The sequence below is a fragment of the Osmerus mordax genome, chromosome 2 (genome assembly GCF_038355195.1).
Source record: "Osmerus mordax isolate fOsmMor3 chromosome 2, fOsmMor3.pri, whole genome shotgun sequence".
Lineage (NCBI taxonomy): Eukaryota > Metazoa > Chordata > Actinopteri > Osmeriformes > Osmeridae > Osmerus > Osmerus mordax.
In genome coordinates, this window is record NC_090051.1 from 7,235,607 (window position 1) to 7,251,105 (window position 15,499).

Consider the following 15,499-nt stretch of genomic DNA (forward strand, 5'->3'; position numbering starts at 1 on the left):
CTCTCGCGATATCTTGTGCATCCTCCCATTTTGTACAGTTGCGGATGCTGATCTTTCGGTACCCAGAGCTAAACCCCTGCAAGCGCGCATCACTTCTCGCAGCTTCGTTTTTGTCCCCCATCCCCTGAATTGACACCAAGGAAAAATTTACCATGGCAGACGCAGCCGTTTCTTTTGCAAAGGACTTTTTGGCCGGAGGAGTAGCTGCTGCCATCTCCAAAACGGCAGTGGCACCAATAGAGCGAGTGAAACTGCTCCTGCAGGTAAAGGACAGGGCGGCCTCTTGAGCAGTGACATCAGTCAAACAATAGCTATGTCTTGTCATTAAACGTTAGTATTTGTTCCTACGTCATGTTACATTATTGCTTAATATGATCCCTGGCAACCATTAAAACGTCGTGTAATTCTGTTTATTGCGCTAGCTTTAGTCTGACCTGCTGGAGCAATATTTAACAACTGCTTATCACTGAACTCAAGGCCGCCTTTCCATCCATCTACATCGGTGTACCAGCAGTGATGATTTGTGCCACTGCAGGTTCCATTGTATCTGTTGTATTACTTGTACAGTACCTAGTGCTGGTTGTATCAACTCATTTGTAAAAGGGGTTGTACCTCGTGGTACACTTTTTTGCTCACCTCAGTCAGTAAATCGTCCTATTTGTGGCTAGCCATTTATAGCCCAGTGCTACCCAGGCAGCCAGAGCCTCTGTATCGCACATCGACATGCTGCAGTCACCTCTGCAGTTAATCTCAGGTCGTAACAAGGGGAACGCACGAATTATGTAGTTTACACTAGACATATGCCAATTGCACACTATTCATCAGACTGCTGAATAATTTATTGGAAAAAGAAAAAGAAATGTTCTGTACATTTCAGCTTTGCTCTCCATTTTCTGATCAACTATGGTTGACAAAGCTGCTATCTGAAACTTGACCTTCTGGTTCTCCCTTCCCCCCTGGCCAGGTCCAACATGCCAGCAAACAGATCACTGCTGATATGCAGTACAAGGGCATTGCAGACTGCCTCGTCCGCATTCCCAAGGAGCAAGGCTTTGCGTCCTTCTGGAGAGGCAACATGGCCAACGTAATCCGCTACTTCCCTACCCAGGCCCTCAACTTTGCGTTCAAGGACAAGTACAAGCAGGTATTTCTGGGCGGAGTTGACAAGCACACTCAGTTCTGGCGCTATTTCGCCGGTAACCTGGCATCTGGGGGTGCCGCTGGTGCCACCTCCCTCTGCTTCGTCTACCCATTGGATTTTGCCCGTACCCGGTTGGCAGCTGATGTAGGCAAGGCTGGCGCCACCCGCGAGTTCAATGGGCTTGCAGACTGCCTGAAAAGGATCTCCAAGTCTGATGGCATTAAGGGGCTTTACCAGGGCTTTGGAGTGTCTGTGCAGGGCATCATCATCTACAGGGCAGCCTACTTTGGCGTATATGACACCGCGAAAGGTAGACCTATGACACAGCCTAAGGTTAAAGCTAAAACTGTATTTGCAGATGTCAAACAGTTTGATATGTTTATTCTTTCCTTCTATAAAGTGGACTACTGCTGTGCGATACATAGAAAGTAAATGTGCATCTCATGTGACTGACCGGCATGTTGCTATAACCTGTTTTTGATTGGCTGGTGTGAAGGTATGCTTCCTGATCCCAAGAACACCCACATATTAGTGAGCTGGATGATCGCCCAGTCGGTTACAGCGGTGGCAGGTGTGGTGTCCTATCCGTTTGACACAGTGAGGAGGCGTATGATGATGCAGTCAGGACGCAAAGGAGGTGAGGAGTCCCACTTTGTTGGTAGAATATGTCATGGCGCAGATATAACAATCATCTCAGAGAGGAAGTTTCTGATGTCATGGTATTTACAAATACTTACAGAAATAGAACCCTTTGTGGTATGCAAAAGGTAAAGGTGTATAATTTTCCCTAAAAAGCCCAAAATATGCAAATGATTAAAAAAACAAGTTATCACAAACCTTTCTAATCAATTTAAAGTGTAGATAATGATAACCCACATGTATGTACATACACTTTGGGTTGGTTAACCTGCAAACAATGCAAAGGCTCATGGTTAATCAAATCATCATATATTCATCCTAGGACTGTAATAGAGACAGCAACAGTTCCTAGCTTAGGGTGGGATACATGTCAAACTAGTTTACTGCAACTTTATATGACTTAGACAACAGTGGTGTCATGGACTGTATGGAATTAAGCATGGGCACTGCCTGAGGTAGCATGACCTAAAACTGGCCCTGGGCTAAAATATTAGTTAGTATTGTAACCCACACTCTAGTCCCTAGGGATTCACCTTGAATGAAATAACATACACATGTCTAGTGTCTGAAATGTGTGTGTTTCGCTTTGCAGCGGATATTATGTACACTGGCACCCTGGATTGCTGGAAGAAGATCGCCCGTGACGAGGGTGGCAAGGCTTTCTTCAAGGGTGCCCTGTCCAACGTGTTGCGAGGCATGGGCGGAGCATTTGTGCTGGTGCTCTATGACGAGTTCAAGAAATATGTTTAAATTCTACTTCACTTCCACCTCTCCCTGCCCAACCAACAGGACCAGGCCATTTCTTAGAGTAGCTCTTCCACCTTATAAAAATAAATAACTTCTGCTAAATTACTAAATGTAACTTCAGTTTTAACCCTGACCCTGAACCCTGGGTTACCGAGCAGTATATTGGAGGTTATTATGTAGGTAGTACATAGAGAGCACAACATCCCTCTCATGGTTCACCAGTTTACTATTCATTTAAAACATAGCTTATATATATATATTCATTTTTGCTGTGTGTGTTCGATTGTTTCCTTCGATTGATTGTCTTTGTTTGCACAGAATAGTTATACAGAGTAGCTCATCTTTATATATTTTACCTTTGCTCTGACTCTGATAAGCCTTCCCCAGTTAAAATGTGAACAAAGTATTTCTTCTTTTGTTATTGTATTGCTTAGCCATGGCCCACCTTCTTGATTGAAATATTATATTCCTTGAATGTTCTCAAGTATTTGCTCTGCGGTTCAGTGTCATCTATGTAATGCCCTGTTGTGTCAGAAATACGCCTCCAGGGGGCGTCACCAGACCACACTTCACTCAGCCCTCCCCAGACGCCTTTGAAGCAGCACAGAGAGGAATAAACCTTTGAGGCTCAGCAACAGCACTTATCTGGCAATGAATGAGAGTTCAAAGAATTGTGTTTTATGTTGTCAAATTCAAGATTAGAGAAGTGTTAAATGCAGATGGTTGTGTCACTTTGTCCGAGGTATTTGACAAGACTCCCTAATTCTTAACAGACATGATTTCATGAGGAAAAAAAATCAGCTAAACCAAACAGCTGAAGGGAATCTGAGAATATCTGTTGTCAGAATAAATTGCGCTTTCACTCATATTCCTTGAGACATTGAAAGTTTATTCCAATTTTTTTCTTCTTTTGGATCCCCATTTAAGTGTTTTCCTAGTAGGGTAATAAGGGTAGTCATGTTGTTCGTGACTATTTTCCTGTCAGGCGGAGACCAGGGCCTGTGTGGCATGGAGGTAATCCTGACAGCCGACACCGAGGGCTCAGTAATGGGAGAGGCAGAGGGAAGGTGGCTGGTAGGTCAAACATGGCACTGTGTGTAGTAGCACATGAGCTTTGTTTTGGTATGTATACAGTCTGTACACATTGAGAGGCCATACTATATTTATTGTGGTCCCACACTGACTGAGTAGTTTGAATGACTGTATTGTTTCAATAAAACTCAATACCTCATAATGGCATTTCGGTTCTGAGCTTTTCTTCCATGCACAGTTCATCTCTTTGTAGTGAATTGAGTAATGAAGTTGTGTCATGGTCATGAAATGACTAGAAAAGGTTCATCTAAAATTACCATTGATCAATAGTACACACAGTAGCAAATCACTCCCCACTCACTGTAGACGGCAAACATTTGTTAGATTCGATCATAGGAACACCCTCAATGCAGTGCTCTACAAGGGAGAATAGTCATACGCACGTGTAGTCACAGTCTGTTTCAGAGAGGCCTCGTTAATGATGTTGGAAAGAGAATGGTCTGGACTAGAGAATTACATCAGTGAATAACAATTATTACTGATACTGTACAATCAGCGATCACTGATAGGCCTTATGCATAGACCCTGGGACTGTTCTCTGCTGCCCTCAGCCCGTCCAACATCTCTGTTTGTTTACACCACCAATAGACAGGGCTCTGCCAGCCTTTGTAATAAAAACCACTCCAGTCAATCAACTGAGCCTGAGACCAAAGGCCAGTGTAATTTAGGAAAATTGCTGCAACTCCAAAGTAATCTTGTGTAATGTGATACTGCCTCCAGAGCGCTCTCTGTACTGTACATGTTGGATAAGCTCACAGTCATTTTCTTCAGATGGAGCTTTGACAAGCCGCACAGATATCCACCTGCAAGCAATCAGCAGACTAGTGTTAAGTGCTTTGATATTAAAATGACTGATTTAAAACAATTTGCCGCCCGTACTTTAGATAGCAAGAGATTTGAAACAACTTCCATATGCTGATATATGATGGAAAAGGTGAAGGAGTTTATGAACACCGTTGTCAAGCTATGTGAGAGTAAACCCAAATTATTACCCAAAATTAGCTGTCATGAGTGTTTTATTTTATTCAGAAGTTATCCACATTTCAACCAACACACTGGATGACTTGCTGTTTGACTAGATAAAATTCGTACTTAATATTCTAGCTGTTGCTCATTGGAAATGATCAAATACAAAGTTATACTTATGGTACTTACAATATCACTGCTATGGAAATGGGTATTACAGTTTTTCTTGATTGGTTACACACATTTTTTGAATGCATACCTCATACTCTCAGAACTCTACACACAAATCAAAAAAACACACACACAATGGGCAAAACCCCTCACTTCTCCTGCAAAATTAAACTTAACATTCCAAAAAAAAATATTTAATCTCAAAATTGTATTTTGTTTTCAAATGACAAACACAGACCATCATATGAATAGACATTTATAAGAACCATTTGAACACTGATGTGCTCAATGTAAAACACTATGATGAATGGAAAACACTTATTCTTCATTCATCATAGTGAGTTAGGCCTTTTTTTGTTCAGTGTTACATTTACTACAGACAGTACATACATACGTGTGTTGTAAAATATTTGAGAATATTGTTTTTATACTCAGAACACAGAAATACACGGTAACAAATATATTTTACATATATGTACACAGTGTACATCCCAACCAACACAAAGTTGCACATACAATGGTTTACATACAAAACAACAGAATAATTTACTGTATAGTGTATACAGTTACATTATTATTATTTTTCTTTGTATTTGCCGTAATTTTATGGCGTTATTTTCTAGGACCATGTTCATGATTTCAGTTTCCTGTTCAAGAGACAGAAGGTGTTCCCGACCACCTTGTGTTGGTAATCTTTCAGTTCTGCCAAACAAATAGTAAAATACTGTAAATACTGTGTAGGAATACAAAGTAGGAATACATTTTCAAAATACTTGAAACATACTTTATTTTTACAGTCCTACAGAACAGTCCACAGGCATACTGTACTACTGTACTCATTGAGTACTGTATTGATATGCAGTAGGCCTACTGCAATTACAGTTACATTTAGTCATTTTTGTAGTGAGTGTAGATTTCTTACCTATTCTCATTTCGGAAAGTCCCGATGATGGATGCTACAGTGTACCTGCTCAAATTTGGCTGTACTCTTTGCCCAGCCTCCCTCATTGTTAGACCATGGTTGACTTCATGGTCAACCAAAGCGGCTCGGATCTCATCAGAGATTATGGTCCTTGGCCTTCCTCATCCTCGTCCTCCCTGTCCTCCTCCTCTTACTCTCACTCCTCTGCCTCTGTTTCCAATGTTGGCATCCATTGCTCAAAAACAGAAAAGGTCACCTGTTGCCCTTTTATTCTAAAGCTCTGATTGCTAATTGTAAAACTGTGTGACAGGTGTTTGCCCATGTGATGAGAAAAGATTTTCTTCATGAAAATTGTGCCAAATGCAGAGAATTGTGTGTAGTGTTTTGAAAAAAGTGTGTGTTAGAACTGCAATTTGAGTGTAAAGCAGGAATTGTGCTTGTAGTTTAGCACAATTGGTTCATGGGGTTGGTGCATGAGTTACATGTTGTGATCATTGTGTCTCAAGTACCAGTATTTGTGCGTAAACAATTGAGAAAAACTGTAATCTAAGGATAGTTTATCTATTCAATGTGATTACAGTGTATATATTATAACCACTTGAGGGCAGTATGAACGAGGAAACATCCAGTTTTGGATATAAAAAACTATTGCTAAAGTAAAATGTAAAATTATTTCAAAAGTGTGGCGCAAAAGCCATCTATCCTTCCTTGTTTGTCAAGATGATAATCTTGTGTTGCTACAATATTATACAGTGGTGCTTTACTTTGAGGAATGCAGAAGATTGATTTCATTTCAGTACATTTGTTCTCCATCAAAATTCGACAAAATATGGGCTCTCAGATAAGTTCTCATTTCAAAGGGAGAGTTTTTTTTCTTTGTTTATCAGACCTCCAACTCCTGGTCCTCCAGCCCACAAAGAGAATATGTCAGATGAACACTCGCACCTCAGCCTAGATTTGAATTGAGCAAATGTGCAGTTGTTCAAAGTGGATAGAGTTTCATTGATTTGTTTCAAGACAGAAGAAAACATATCCTCGGGGCTTCTACCATTTTGAAATAACAATGGAGGCCTCTCTGTCTTCTCTACTGTTTGTAGTCCTGTTGCTATCTTGCAGGCCAGTCAAAAGGAGGAGATGGTTAGGGGGTGGAGGGAGGAGAATGGAGTGAGAAGAGAGCGGCAGCAGTCAGGCAGGTGAATGTGTTAGGCCCTAACCTGACCACTGGGCTGGCCGTCCAGCAAAGAAGCGGCAGACAGATGTAGGAGTCTCAGCAGCCGGCAACACATCAGCCTCACACAACACAACAATAACTTTGATGAAATCAAGAGAGAAACCAAGTTTGCACCTCTGTAGAGAATGTTATCTATCTTTTAATATTTTTTTAAAATGTATTATCTGGATATTACATTTGCCAGAGGACAGAGCTAGTGACTTCTACGTGTAAGAGTAAAAAAAATAAGAAGAAAAAAAAAAAGAAATAGTAATCTCATGTTCCCGTCTTTACTTGAGTTCAGTCATGTATAGAAAAATCAGCTTGTGGTCATAATGAGAGATTTCCTCTGTTTCCTGCTCCCTGAAGATGTTTCTGGTGTCAGTCAGGCGGCACGGCAGAAGGGGAGGGGACTCTCCGACTGTTTCCGTGGTGACAGGCCTTTCATCAGACCCACCAAGGCCCTTTGTTGTTATTTTAGGGATCTCTCACGGGTGCAGTGTGAGAGAGCAGTGGAAAGACACACACACACTCCACCAAACAATAGTGACATGCTCACTGTCATGTCAATCAAACAAATATGTTTTTGGGGTGCAGAAGTGCACCTGTGTTATTATCTCCTCAGATTGGTCCTTCAGTTGAGTCCCAGTCTCAGCTCATTGTCTGGAACACTGATTGCTGTCAACTGAAATTTAAATCTTTACATAACATTAATTGTATGTTAATGTCTCAACATAAAGTAATTTTGGCTATTCATTAATGTTTTTTTTTTTCCTCAACAGTGTTTTTATTAACAATATACCCCGAGACAGGCATTTACCAACTGTAAGTTAATGTTAAATAATGCCTTTTCCGGATGCGTAAATTCGCAGGTAAGAGGAAACTGTGGTTATCTGGTGGTTAACACAATCTCAGAAACTATGATGCCTCTAAGAAGCTGTTGTGACGCCCTTGTCTGCCGTATCTTGATGATCAGTCATATCCCATACTGTTGAGCAAAGAACGAGTTCTCCCTTCCTGTCTGCCATGTGTATGTGGACCCATTACAGTTGTCTACTCTCAGTGTCTCTTCTTCAAACTTCAAACAATCCAGGGACCTAAGTAACATAAGTACATAGGTACATCTTTAACCTCTCCACTTTTCTGTTGATTAGATGTTTACTGAGGTGACAGAGCAGTTTTGTTGTTGTTGTTCTCATGAGTAGAGGGGGGGGGGGCAGGGGGGATAGATGGGGGGGAGGGAGGGGGGGGTTCTCTCGAGTAGTCCTTTGGCCTGGATCACTCGGCGCTGCTGTTTCCCTCTAATGAGCGGAGATCGGCTGCCCGCTGTGAGACACTGACCCCCTCCTCCTCCTCCAGGTCCACAAGACTCTCCTCCAAACAATAGCAATCAATTCCCCGCACATCAGACACAGCCCGCGAACAACTGATAAATGATATGCATCTCCTGCTGGTCCCATGGCAACCGCCTCGACTTTATTGTAGCTCGTCTTTGATCCTGCCAAGCTTTGATTCGTTTCTCACTCCCCCTTTTAGCTAAACATATCATGTGAGTTTGGAGCTTTGTTTTTGACAGGCCCCATCTTACCTGGCTCTCTCTCCACAGGCTCCCCGCCTCTCCCACAGGACCCGTGGAGGATGGGAATAATTCCACCCCATTCAAAGACTTCTCTGGTTTTTTTATTTCTACTCTTCCTCTGCCTCCCTACTTGTGGTTCCTACTGACCTGCCCTCCAAACTTCCTGCTCGCTGCAGAACCCCCAGCCCAGACGGTGTCAGGAAACCAGGGGAGTTAGGGGACCAGTTGTGTCTGAGGAGTCAGAAGACCAGGAATGCCAGGTGATCAGGGGACCAGTGGAACATGATTGGGGGAATTTGGGGAGACAGTTGACCAGGAAAAGCAGGGGAGTCTGTACCGTCAACCAGACTGATGGAACTCCAGTCGCAGGTCTTTAGCACAGCTCGACCACAGTTCCCCACAGTTACCCTGTCAAAAAGGAACTTGACCATGATTAACAGTCCACAAGTAGACGGGATAGTCAGTGGTCCAGAAAGTGAAGGATGGTCAGTAGTCGGATAAGATACACAACATTTCAATAGTCTGAAAAAGGTATGTATCAGAGAGTGCAGGGAGTGGGTGTTCTTGCAGTAACATCAGATAGTGGTTTTTGTCTCATCCGCTACAGTGGAACATATTCACACAGCCTTCACCATCATCTGCATACCAACATAGCAGCAATTGGATGGGTTTTATGACCTATTACAGCTCAGAGCCATCTGTCCTTCTGTCACCCACCTGGGCCTCTCCCACCAAGGCAATTGTGGTTTTATCTAACACTGACAATGACCTTTTTTTTGTGTAGGCTGATGGAAAGACTTTGTAGTTCCATGGTTGCATGTTCAATGTAGGCACTGCTGTGACACAATGTATGTTTTTCAAAAGAACATTCTCCCTCTTAACTCATGTACATCTAAATAGTCCTGGCAAAGATAGAGAACAGACTCTTTATGCTGTCAGCCACCTTAACTTCTAGAAAGAGTTATTTTGTGCATGATAAGTTGAAATGATGTGACACTTTATCAGCAATATCTTCTGTTTTTCAAGACCACAGTAAAGGCTAGAGCTTTGTCAGTCTCTTTGTCTAGATATAAATCACAGAATCAGCCTGCAAACATCCTCTCTCACACACCAGTGTGTGATAAAGGAGAAACACAGCAGGGTTAGCTTAACCAGTCTGAGTCTGACAGCAATCTCCAGCATCGGCGCTTGTTAATTGGAGGACATTTCTCACTTACGTACTGTGAGAGACCTGGTCCTATCAGTCAAGTTTGACCCAACCACATGATCATCTAATACATACACACACACAGACCAAATGAAAGACAGACATACCAACAAACAGACAGACAGAATGAGAGAGAGACAGAGAGACAGGGGGATGGTCTAGGGTGACAGGATAGCAGTGAAGTGGCTGTGGGTTGGGTGTCGAGCTGTCATATTTACCAGAAGGTTTTGAGGTGACTCAAGTAGTAGTAGTGAGTTGTAATAGCTCATGCAGTGTTTGTGTCTCTTTGTATTGTGGAACCAGGGGTTAAGAAATCGAGGATGAGAAGGTTGATGTTATTGAGAACGACAGAAAGAGGCCTGTGTCTGAGGGCAAAGGCTCAAGGGGTTGTGTCTATTTTTGTGTGTATGTAAGAGAGAAAGAGAGAGAGAGAAAGAGAGGGAGAGAAAGAGAGGGAGAAAGAGAGACAGAGAGAGAGAGAGAGAGAGAGAGAGAGAGAGAGAGAGAGAGAGAGAGAGAAAGAGTCAGATTCAAGAAAAAAGGAAAGAACCAAAGAAACACTAGAAAGAGAAGCAAGCCAGACAGAAAGAAAAGAGTAAAGAAAGGAGTAAAGTAGTAGAGGGTGTTAACCCATCATGTGTGCCAGTGTGCTCCTGTCTCTCCTGCTGGTCTGCAGCTTTCCTCAGACTGGTGATACCACGCGCCCAGGTAAGGGTTACCTTTCCTTGTTCCTATCAGGTTTCTCCTCCAGAGGGATTCATGTCATATCATGATGGTTACTGGTGGCACTGGCCACAGTGTAGTTCAGGATCCTAACCTCTCTTCCCTATGGTTCTGCCAGCTGTGAGTTTTTCATGATGCATCAAAGTATGTAATTTTTCTCACGTCTACCCTTCAGCCATAAACCCTGACAACATCAGGCTGAATGTTTCCCGCTCCAGCAAGGGTCTCCAAGTGTCCTGGCAGTACCCCAGACCTGACCAAGATGAACGCTGCTATGAGACCCAACTCCAGCACAACACAAGCTGTCACACAGACTGGCAGGTACGGACATGGGGATGTGGTGGTGTACTGAGGGAATTCATAAAATGGATCAAATAGATTCATAACATTTCTGAGTTGGTATCAAACTTTTAAGTCAAAATGTCAGATCTATTCTGATTCCATTGTCCAGGATCGAGGTGGTTTGACCCACCTTGAACACGGTTGGCTTCTCCTCCAGCTTTTGACAGATGTGAAATCCTTGTGAATGTACTGCCTGTTTCTATGGCAGATATGAAGAGATGGGGGGCCCGACCGAGAGAGAACCATTTGAGTGTTCTTGTGTCTTCTCACGTGTGTGCTTGCTGCTTTGTTACCAGACGGTGACCCTGCAAGACAGAGACTTCCTACTGGAGTCTCCATCCTGGGGGAGGAGCTACACATTCAGGGTTAGAATGAAGCACATCAATATATGTCCTGCCCCTCACCAGTGGAGTGCATGGACACCGCCTGTCTACTGGGGACCAGAGGCCCACACAGGTGGTGTAATACTTCCTGACTTCAGTCTCTCTCTCTCTCTCTCTCTCTCTCTCTCTCTCTCTCTCTCTCTCTCTCTCTCTCTCTCTCTCTCTCTCTCTCTCTCTCTCTTTCTCTTGCTTTATTGTCATGACCAGAATTAGTAACAAATAAATAACCTAGGTAATTTAAAACTGGGACATACTAATCTGTGATCATTATTACATTAACATGGGGTAATTAGGGCAGAATAATCTATATTCTACACCATATTACTTTATCTATGTGATTAATGTTGAACACAAAGGAAATGCCCATAGAACTACCCCTCACCCAACCTAAACCCTTAAAGAAGACAAGGAAAAACTCCCAGAAAATCTCACTACAGGAGAAAAAATGTAAGAAATCTTGGGAGGAGCAATTCAGTGAGGGATCCCGTCCTCCAGACACGGTTGGTGAAAGAGAGGTGCAGAACACAGGCTAAACAGTACTGATCGGTTTACTGACATCAAATTTATGTTTCATGGCAGAGGACGTTCTTCTAGATTTGTACTTGAGATCGTTCATGAACATATTTTTGTACTGAGTGTTGTGTGTGTGTGTGTGTGTTCTTCCCAAAAAAGTTAATCTATTTGCCTGGCATGGTGATTTATGGGGGTACCATGAGGGGGTACCATTTCAGATTCATGTACTTAGCCATTTTTTAAAGAATCTTCAGGGCCCAGGTCAGATAGAATGATTGTAGTTGTTCTAAGAGCTAAGGCGGTCTCTCTTATGTTTAGAGAGTATGTTCTTTGCACACAATGTTCTTTGCAAAGAACAATACTTTACTTTTAGACCTTGTGCTTCTGAGAAATCACTGGTGTTTGACAATTAATTATTACTAATGTACAGGGCCTGTGATTAAATTGGTGGCACACACACACAGATTCCTGGAATTATAGATAGGGCACAGTGCCCGCGGTGATGTCGGTGACACACACCAATTTCTGGAATTATAGATAGATGCCAGTGGCCGTGATGCAGCGGGTGATGACATTTCTTCTCAGTGGTTTTGGTGCCTATTTTCTCAGATCACAATTGAAATTCTCTGTAATCTCTGTAAGTACTTGTTCAACCTCTACATCTGTTCTAGTCAAATTACCAATCCTGTGGTAGCCTACATTCATGCAAATGATTATGAAGCCTTCATTTGTCTACTGTTTCCAACATCATAGATTGCTTATGTTATGTTGATCAAAAGTACTGTATTGGTTCTCTGTTAAATGGTCTTACCACTACAAACATCTAAACTTCAGTCCATAACAGAAGACATTCATTTATGCAACTAAATTCATTGATCTATACTGAAAGTTTATCCACTTTATATTGTCATTCTGTTAACTAGCCAGCCCCTTTGAAAGCAGCTGTTGTAAAAGTGAATTTGCTTCTAAATAACAAAACAGAATTTCACTATTTTCCTTAGTTTCATTTGCAAATGCGTTTGTTGATAGCATTTATGGTACTGCACTCCGTTGGATTATAAAAAGGAGTTCCCGGTACGCACTGCTTTGGATTATAAAAAGGTTCTTGAGATATTCGTAGCAAACTCGCTCCAACCAGAGAAACAATCAGAGTGAAGGGGCTGGGACGCGAAGAGAGTAGGCCAAACTGCTCAGATTTATTTTCATTATTTGAGTTTTTAGTACAGTGCAGGTTTGTCTGCCCCTAACCTTTGTTGTTTTTGTTCCCAAGTTTTAGATGTCAGATAAGTAACCCACACACAAGACTATCAGTGTAGCTGTTCAAAATTTCTAAGTTTATAGTATTGATGTTGCAAATTCATCTTTGTTGTCTGGCTCTCTGGTTTTCAATTCAATTTCATTTTTTTGGCATTTCAAATCTTTTTCAAGCATAAAAACGACATATTTGGAGCTAATTGAAAACCAAAACCACTGTTTAGCAATCCAAAATAAGTATATAAGTAATTTACAATATAAAGGCATGTTAAGTCAGGGGTCAATAGTTAATTGAAAAGCAAAAACGAATCAAACAATCATGATTGTTTATGAACCAATCAGCTCTCAATTCAGTTCAATTCAACTCACGTATTCTTTATTGGCAGGAATGAGTGAGCATTTTTGCAAAATAACCAACAAGATTAATGAATAGCTTTGTAAAAAGTCTCTCTCTCTCTTTCTCTCTCTGTTACTGTTTCTCCCTCCCTCTTATTACATTGTTGTGGCTGAGAGAAGTGTGTTTATTCCTGCAGTTTCCTGTGATGTGGAGGCCAAGTCACCGATCAACACCAGCACCTACATTGGCACCATTATCCCTCTGTCTCTCTGTTTTCTGTTGGTCTGCATCTTCTCTCAGACACGGCAAGTGTGTGTTCTGTCACCACTATTACACTGTGCAGAGAGATTCTCTGCACTCTTGTAGCTATTACATTAATCCACTCTAACTGGTGCTGAGTGGTAGAAGAGCAGATGGTGATGGGCTCTGTCTTCTGTCCTCCAGGATCAGGGTAATCTTCCTGCCTCACATCCCTAGCCCTAAACATGCATGTGGCAGCCTCACCATCAATCATTCACAGGTAAATCTCTCATCAACATGAATGCTGCGTTGCAGCTAGGCTGTGTTTGCATGGGACAGTGGTCAGTCCAGTCTAGATCTGTGTAATGTGTGTAATGGTTAGATCAACGCGCTATGTGTTTCATAATGATTGTGATGATAATGAAGGGGAGAAGGAAGATAATGATGATGATAATGATAATGGTGATAACGGGGTTGGTGATGATGATGACGATGATCGTGATGGTGATAATGATGGTAGTGGTGATGATGATGTCTCCACAGTGGCGAGGTGGTTTTTCTGTGCCTGGTGTGGACTGTGAGATGGTCGATGTCGAGATCGTTAGCATCCAAAACACAGAAGAGGAAGAAGAGGCGAAGGAGAAGGAAGAGGGAGAAAATGCAGAGAAAGAGAAGGAGGAGGAGGGGAACAGAAATGAAGAGTGCAGCGTTTTTGACCAAGGATTGTGCCCAACTGACGCAGGACTACAAATCTACCCTAGCCTGGCAGCCAACGGTGCCTACTGCAGTTTGTGTCTTTGGGATGAACGTAATGCTAGTCTTAACATGGTTGTGTGACATGAATACGCATTATATAAGACCAAACGTTTACTCTCTCTTTTTGGTTTAACATTCCTGGATACCATAAAAAGACAACTGCCTCCTCTGTAAATGTCAATATGGTTGTTATATTCCTTTTGACCACAGGAGGGCAGTATGACTGTGAGTATAGCTCTGATGACCAAACTTAGAGAGCCTGGTTTGAGCCTGCTATCCTCCTCCTCCTCTTCTTCCTCCTCCTCCACAGCAGCCTGGCCCAGAGAGGGGAGTGGGCTATTATTGATGCTTATCTAAAAGATTTATATGCATGTTGTGCATAATAAACATACAAATTACCTTTAAGACGTCATGGTGAGTGCTTGTATTATCCTAACAAATCGTGATGGATGAGTGGAATTATTGAGTATCTAAGTGTTTATAGAGCAGCCTGTAGAGTGTGTAGTATAGCTTCATAATGATTGGATTGGAGAGTACATCTCCTCACATTCATGATTCCTGGATTCTGGAATACCGTGGTTCGGGATTCAGCCCCTACATCCAGGGTTTCCGATGTGAGGATACAACAGGCCACTGTGGGATCAGGAGGTGTGTCAAACGTTTTTAACAAGAACATTGTGGACATTCCATTATGTTAATAGCTGATGCCCACTGTGTTCATCCCCGCATCAAATGCATTTTTTCCCCCTGGCCTCCGGAAATAAACGTCTCTTAGTTTTTTCTTTGGAATTGGCACCTTGTCTTCTCTCCTCTCCTCGCTCAACCTCTTCATGGAGTGAGCGGGCAGCTTTGAAGACCGGAGGAGCTGCCTGGGGCTTGGGCTGGTGGGGGGAGGGATACAGACCGCTGCACCTGAGTGCTGACCTGAGGGGGGGGGGGGGGGTGCGGGGGGTACCTCCCTGTCTCCGTCTCTCCCTCTGTCTCTTGTCGGGAGAATACAAAGACAGGGAGACTACAACCTGAGGGTCTGGTATGCTGATGTACCTGATGTTGTTATGGTGATTACAGAGAAGGGAACAAGTCCCTCTCCTTATTCCCAAAATGTATTATTTTATTATTCAATTAATCTTGTGGCTCATAGCACTGCTGTGTTAGGCTTTTTATGAGAGAACTGGATCACTCTGACACCTGTGCTGTGATCACAAAACATGTAAGACACACCGTTGCATCTTACACTTGTGAATGAGCTGCTACAGTATCCTTCCTTCTGTACCTCT

General features: G+C 42.5%; 2 protein-coding genes across 3 annotated transcripts; both read left to right on the forward strand.

Annotated features, from left to right (window-relative positions):
- Window positions 1–43: 43 nt before the first annotated feature.
- On the forward strand, window positions 44–2,616 carry slc25a6 (solute carrier family 25 member 6). The gene is made up of 4 exons (XM_067252322.1): window positions 44–263; window positions 965–1,451; window positions 1,638–1,778; window positions 2,373–2,616. The coding sequence occupies exons 1-4, from the start codon at window positions 153–155 to the stop codon at window positions 2,528–2,530; spliced, it is 897 nt and encodes a 298-aa protein (XP_067108423.1). The 5' UTR covers window positions 44–152; the 3' UTR covers window positions 2,531–2,616.
- A 6,050-nt stretch (window positions 2,617–8,666) lies between these two features.
- crlf2 (cytokine receptor like factor 2) lies at window positions 8,667–15,040 on the forward strand. Of its 2 annotated transcripts, none has more exons than XM_067260665.1 (6): window positions 8,667–8,727; window positions 10,573–10,718; window positions 11,036–11,195; window positions 13,423–13,531; window positions 13,671–13,746; window positions 14,010–15,040. In XM_067260665.1, the coding sequence occupies exons 1-6, from the start codon at window positions 8,721–8,723 to the stop codon at window positions 14,301–14,303; spliced, it is 792 nt and encodes a 263-aa protein (XP_067116766.1). In that variant the 5' UTR covers window positions 8,667–8,720; the 3' UTR covers window positions 14,304–15,040. The 2 variants fall into 2 exon arrangements, with proteins under 2 accessions (XP_067116766.1, XP_067116756.1); XM_067260655.1 differs by lacking the exon at window positions 8,667–8,727 and adding an exon at window positions 9,855–10,382.
- The last annotated feature ends 459 nt before the right edge of the window (window positions 15,041–15,499 follow it).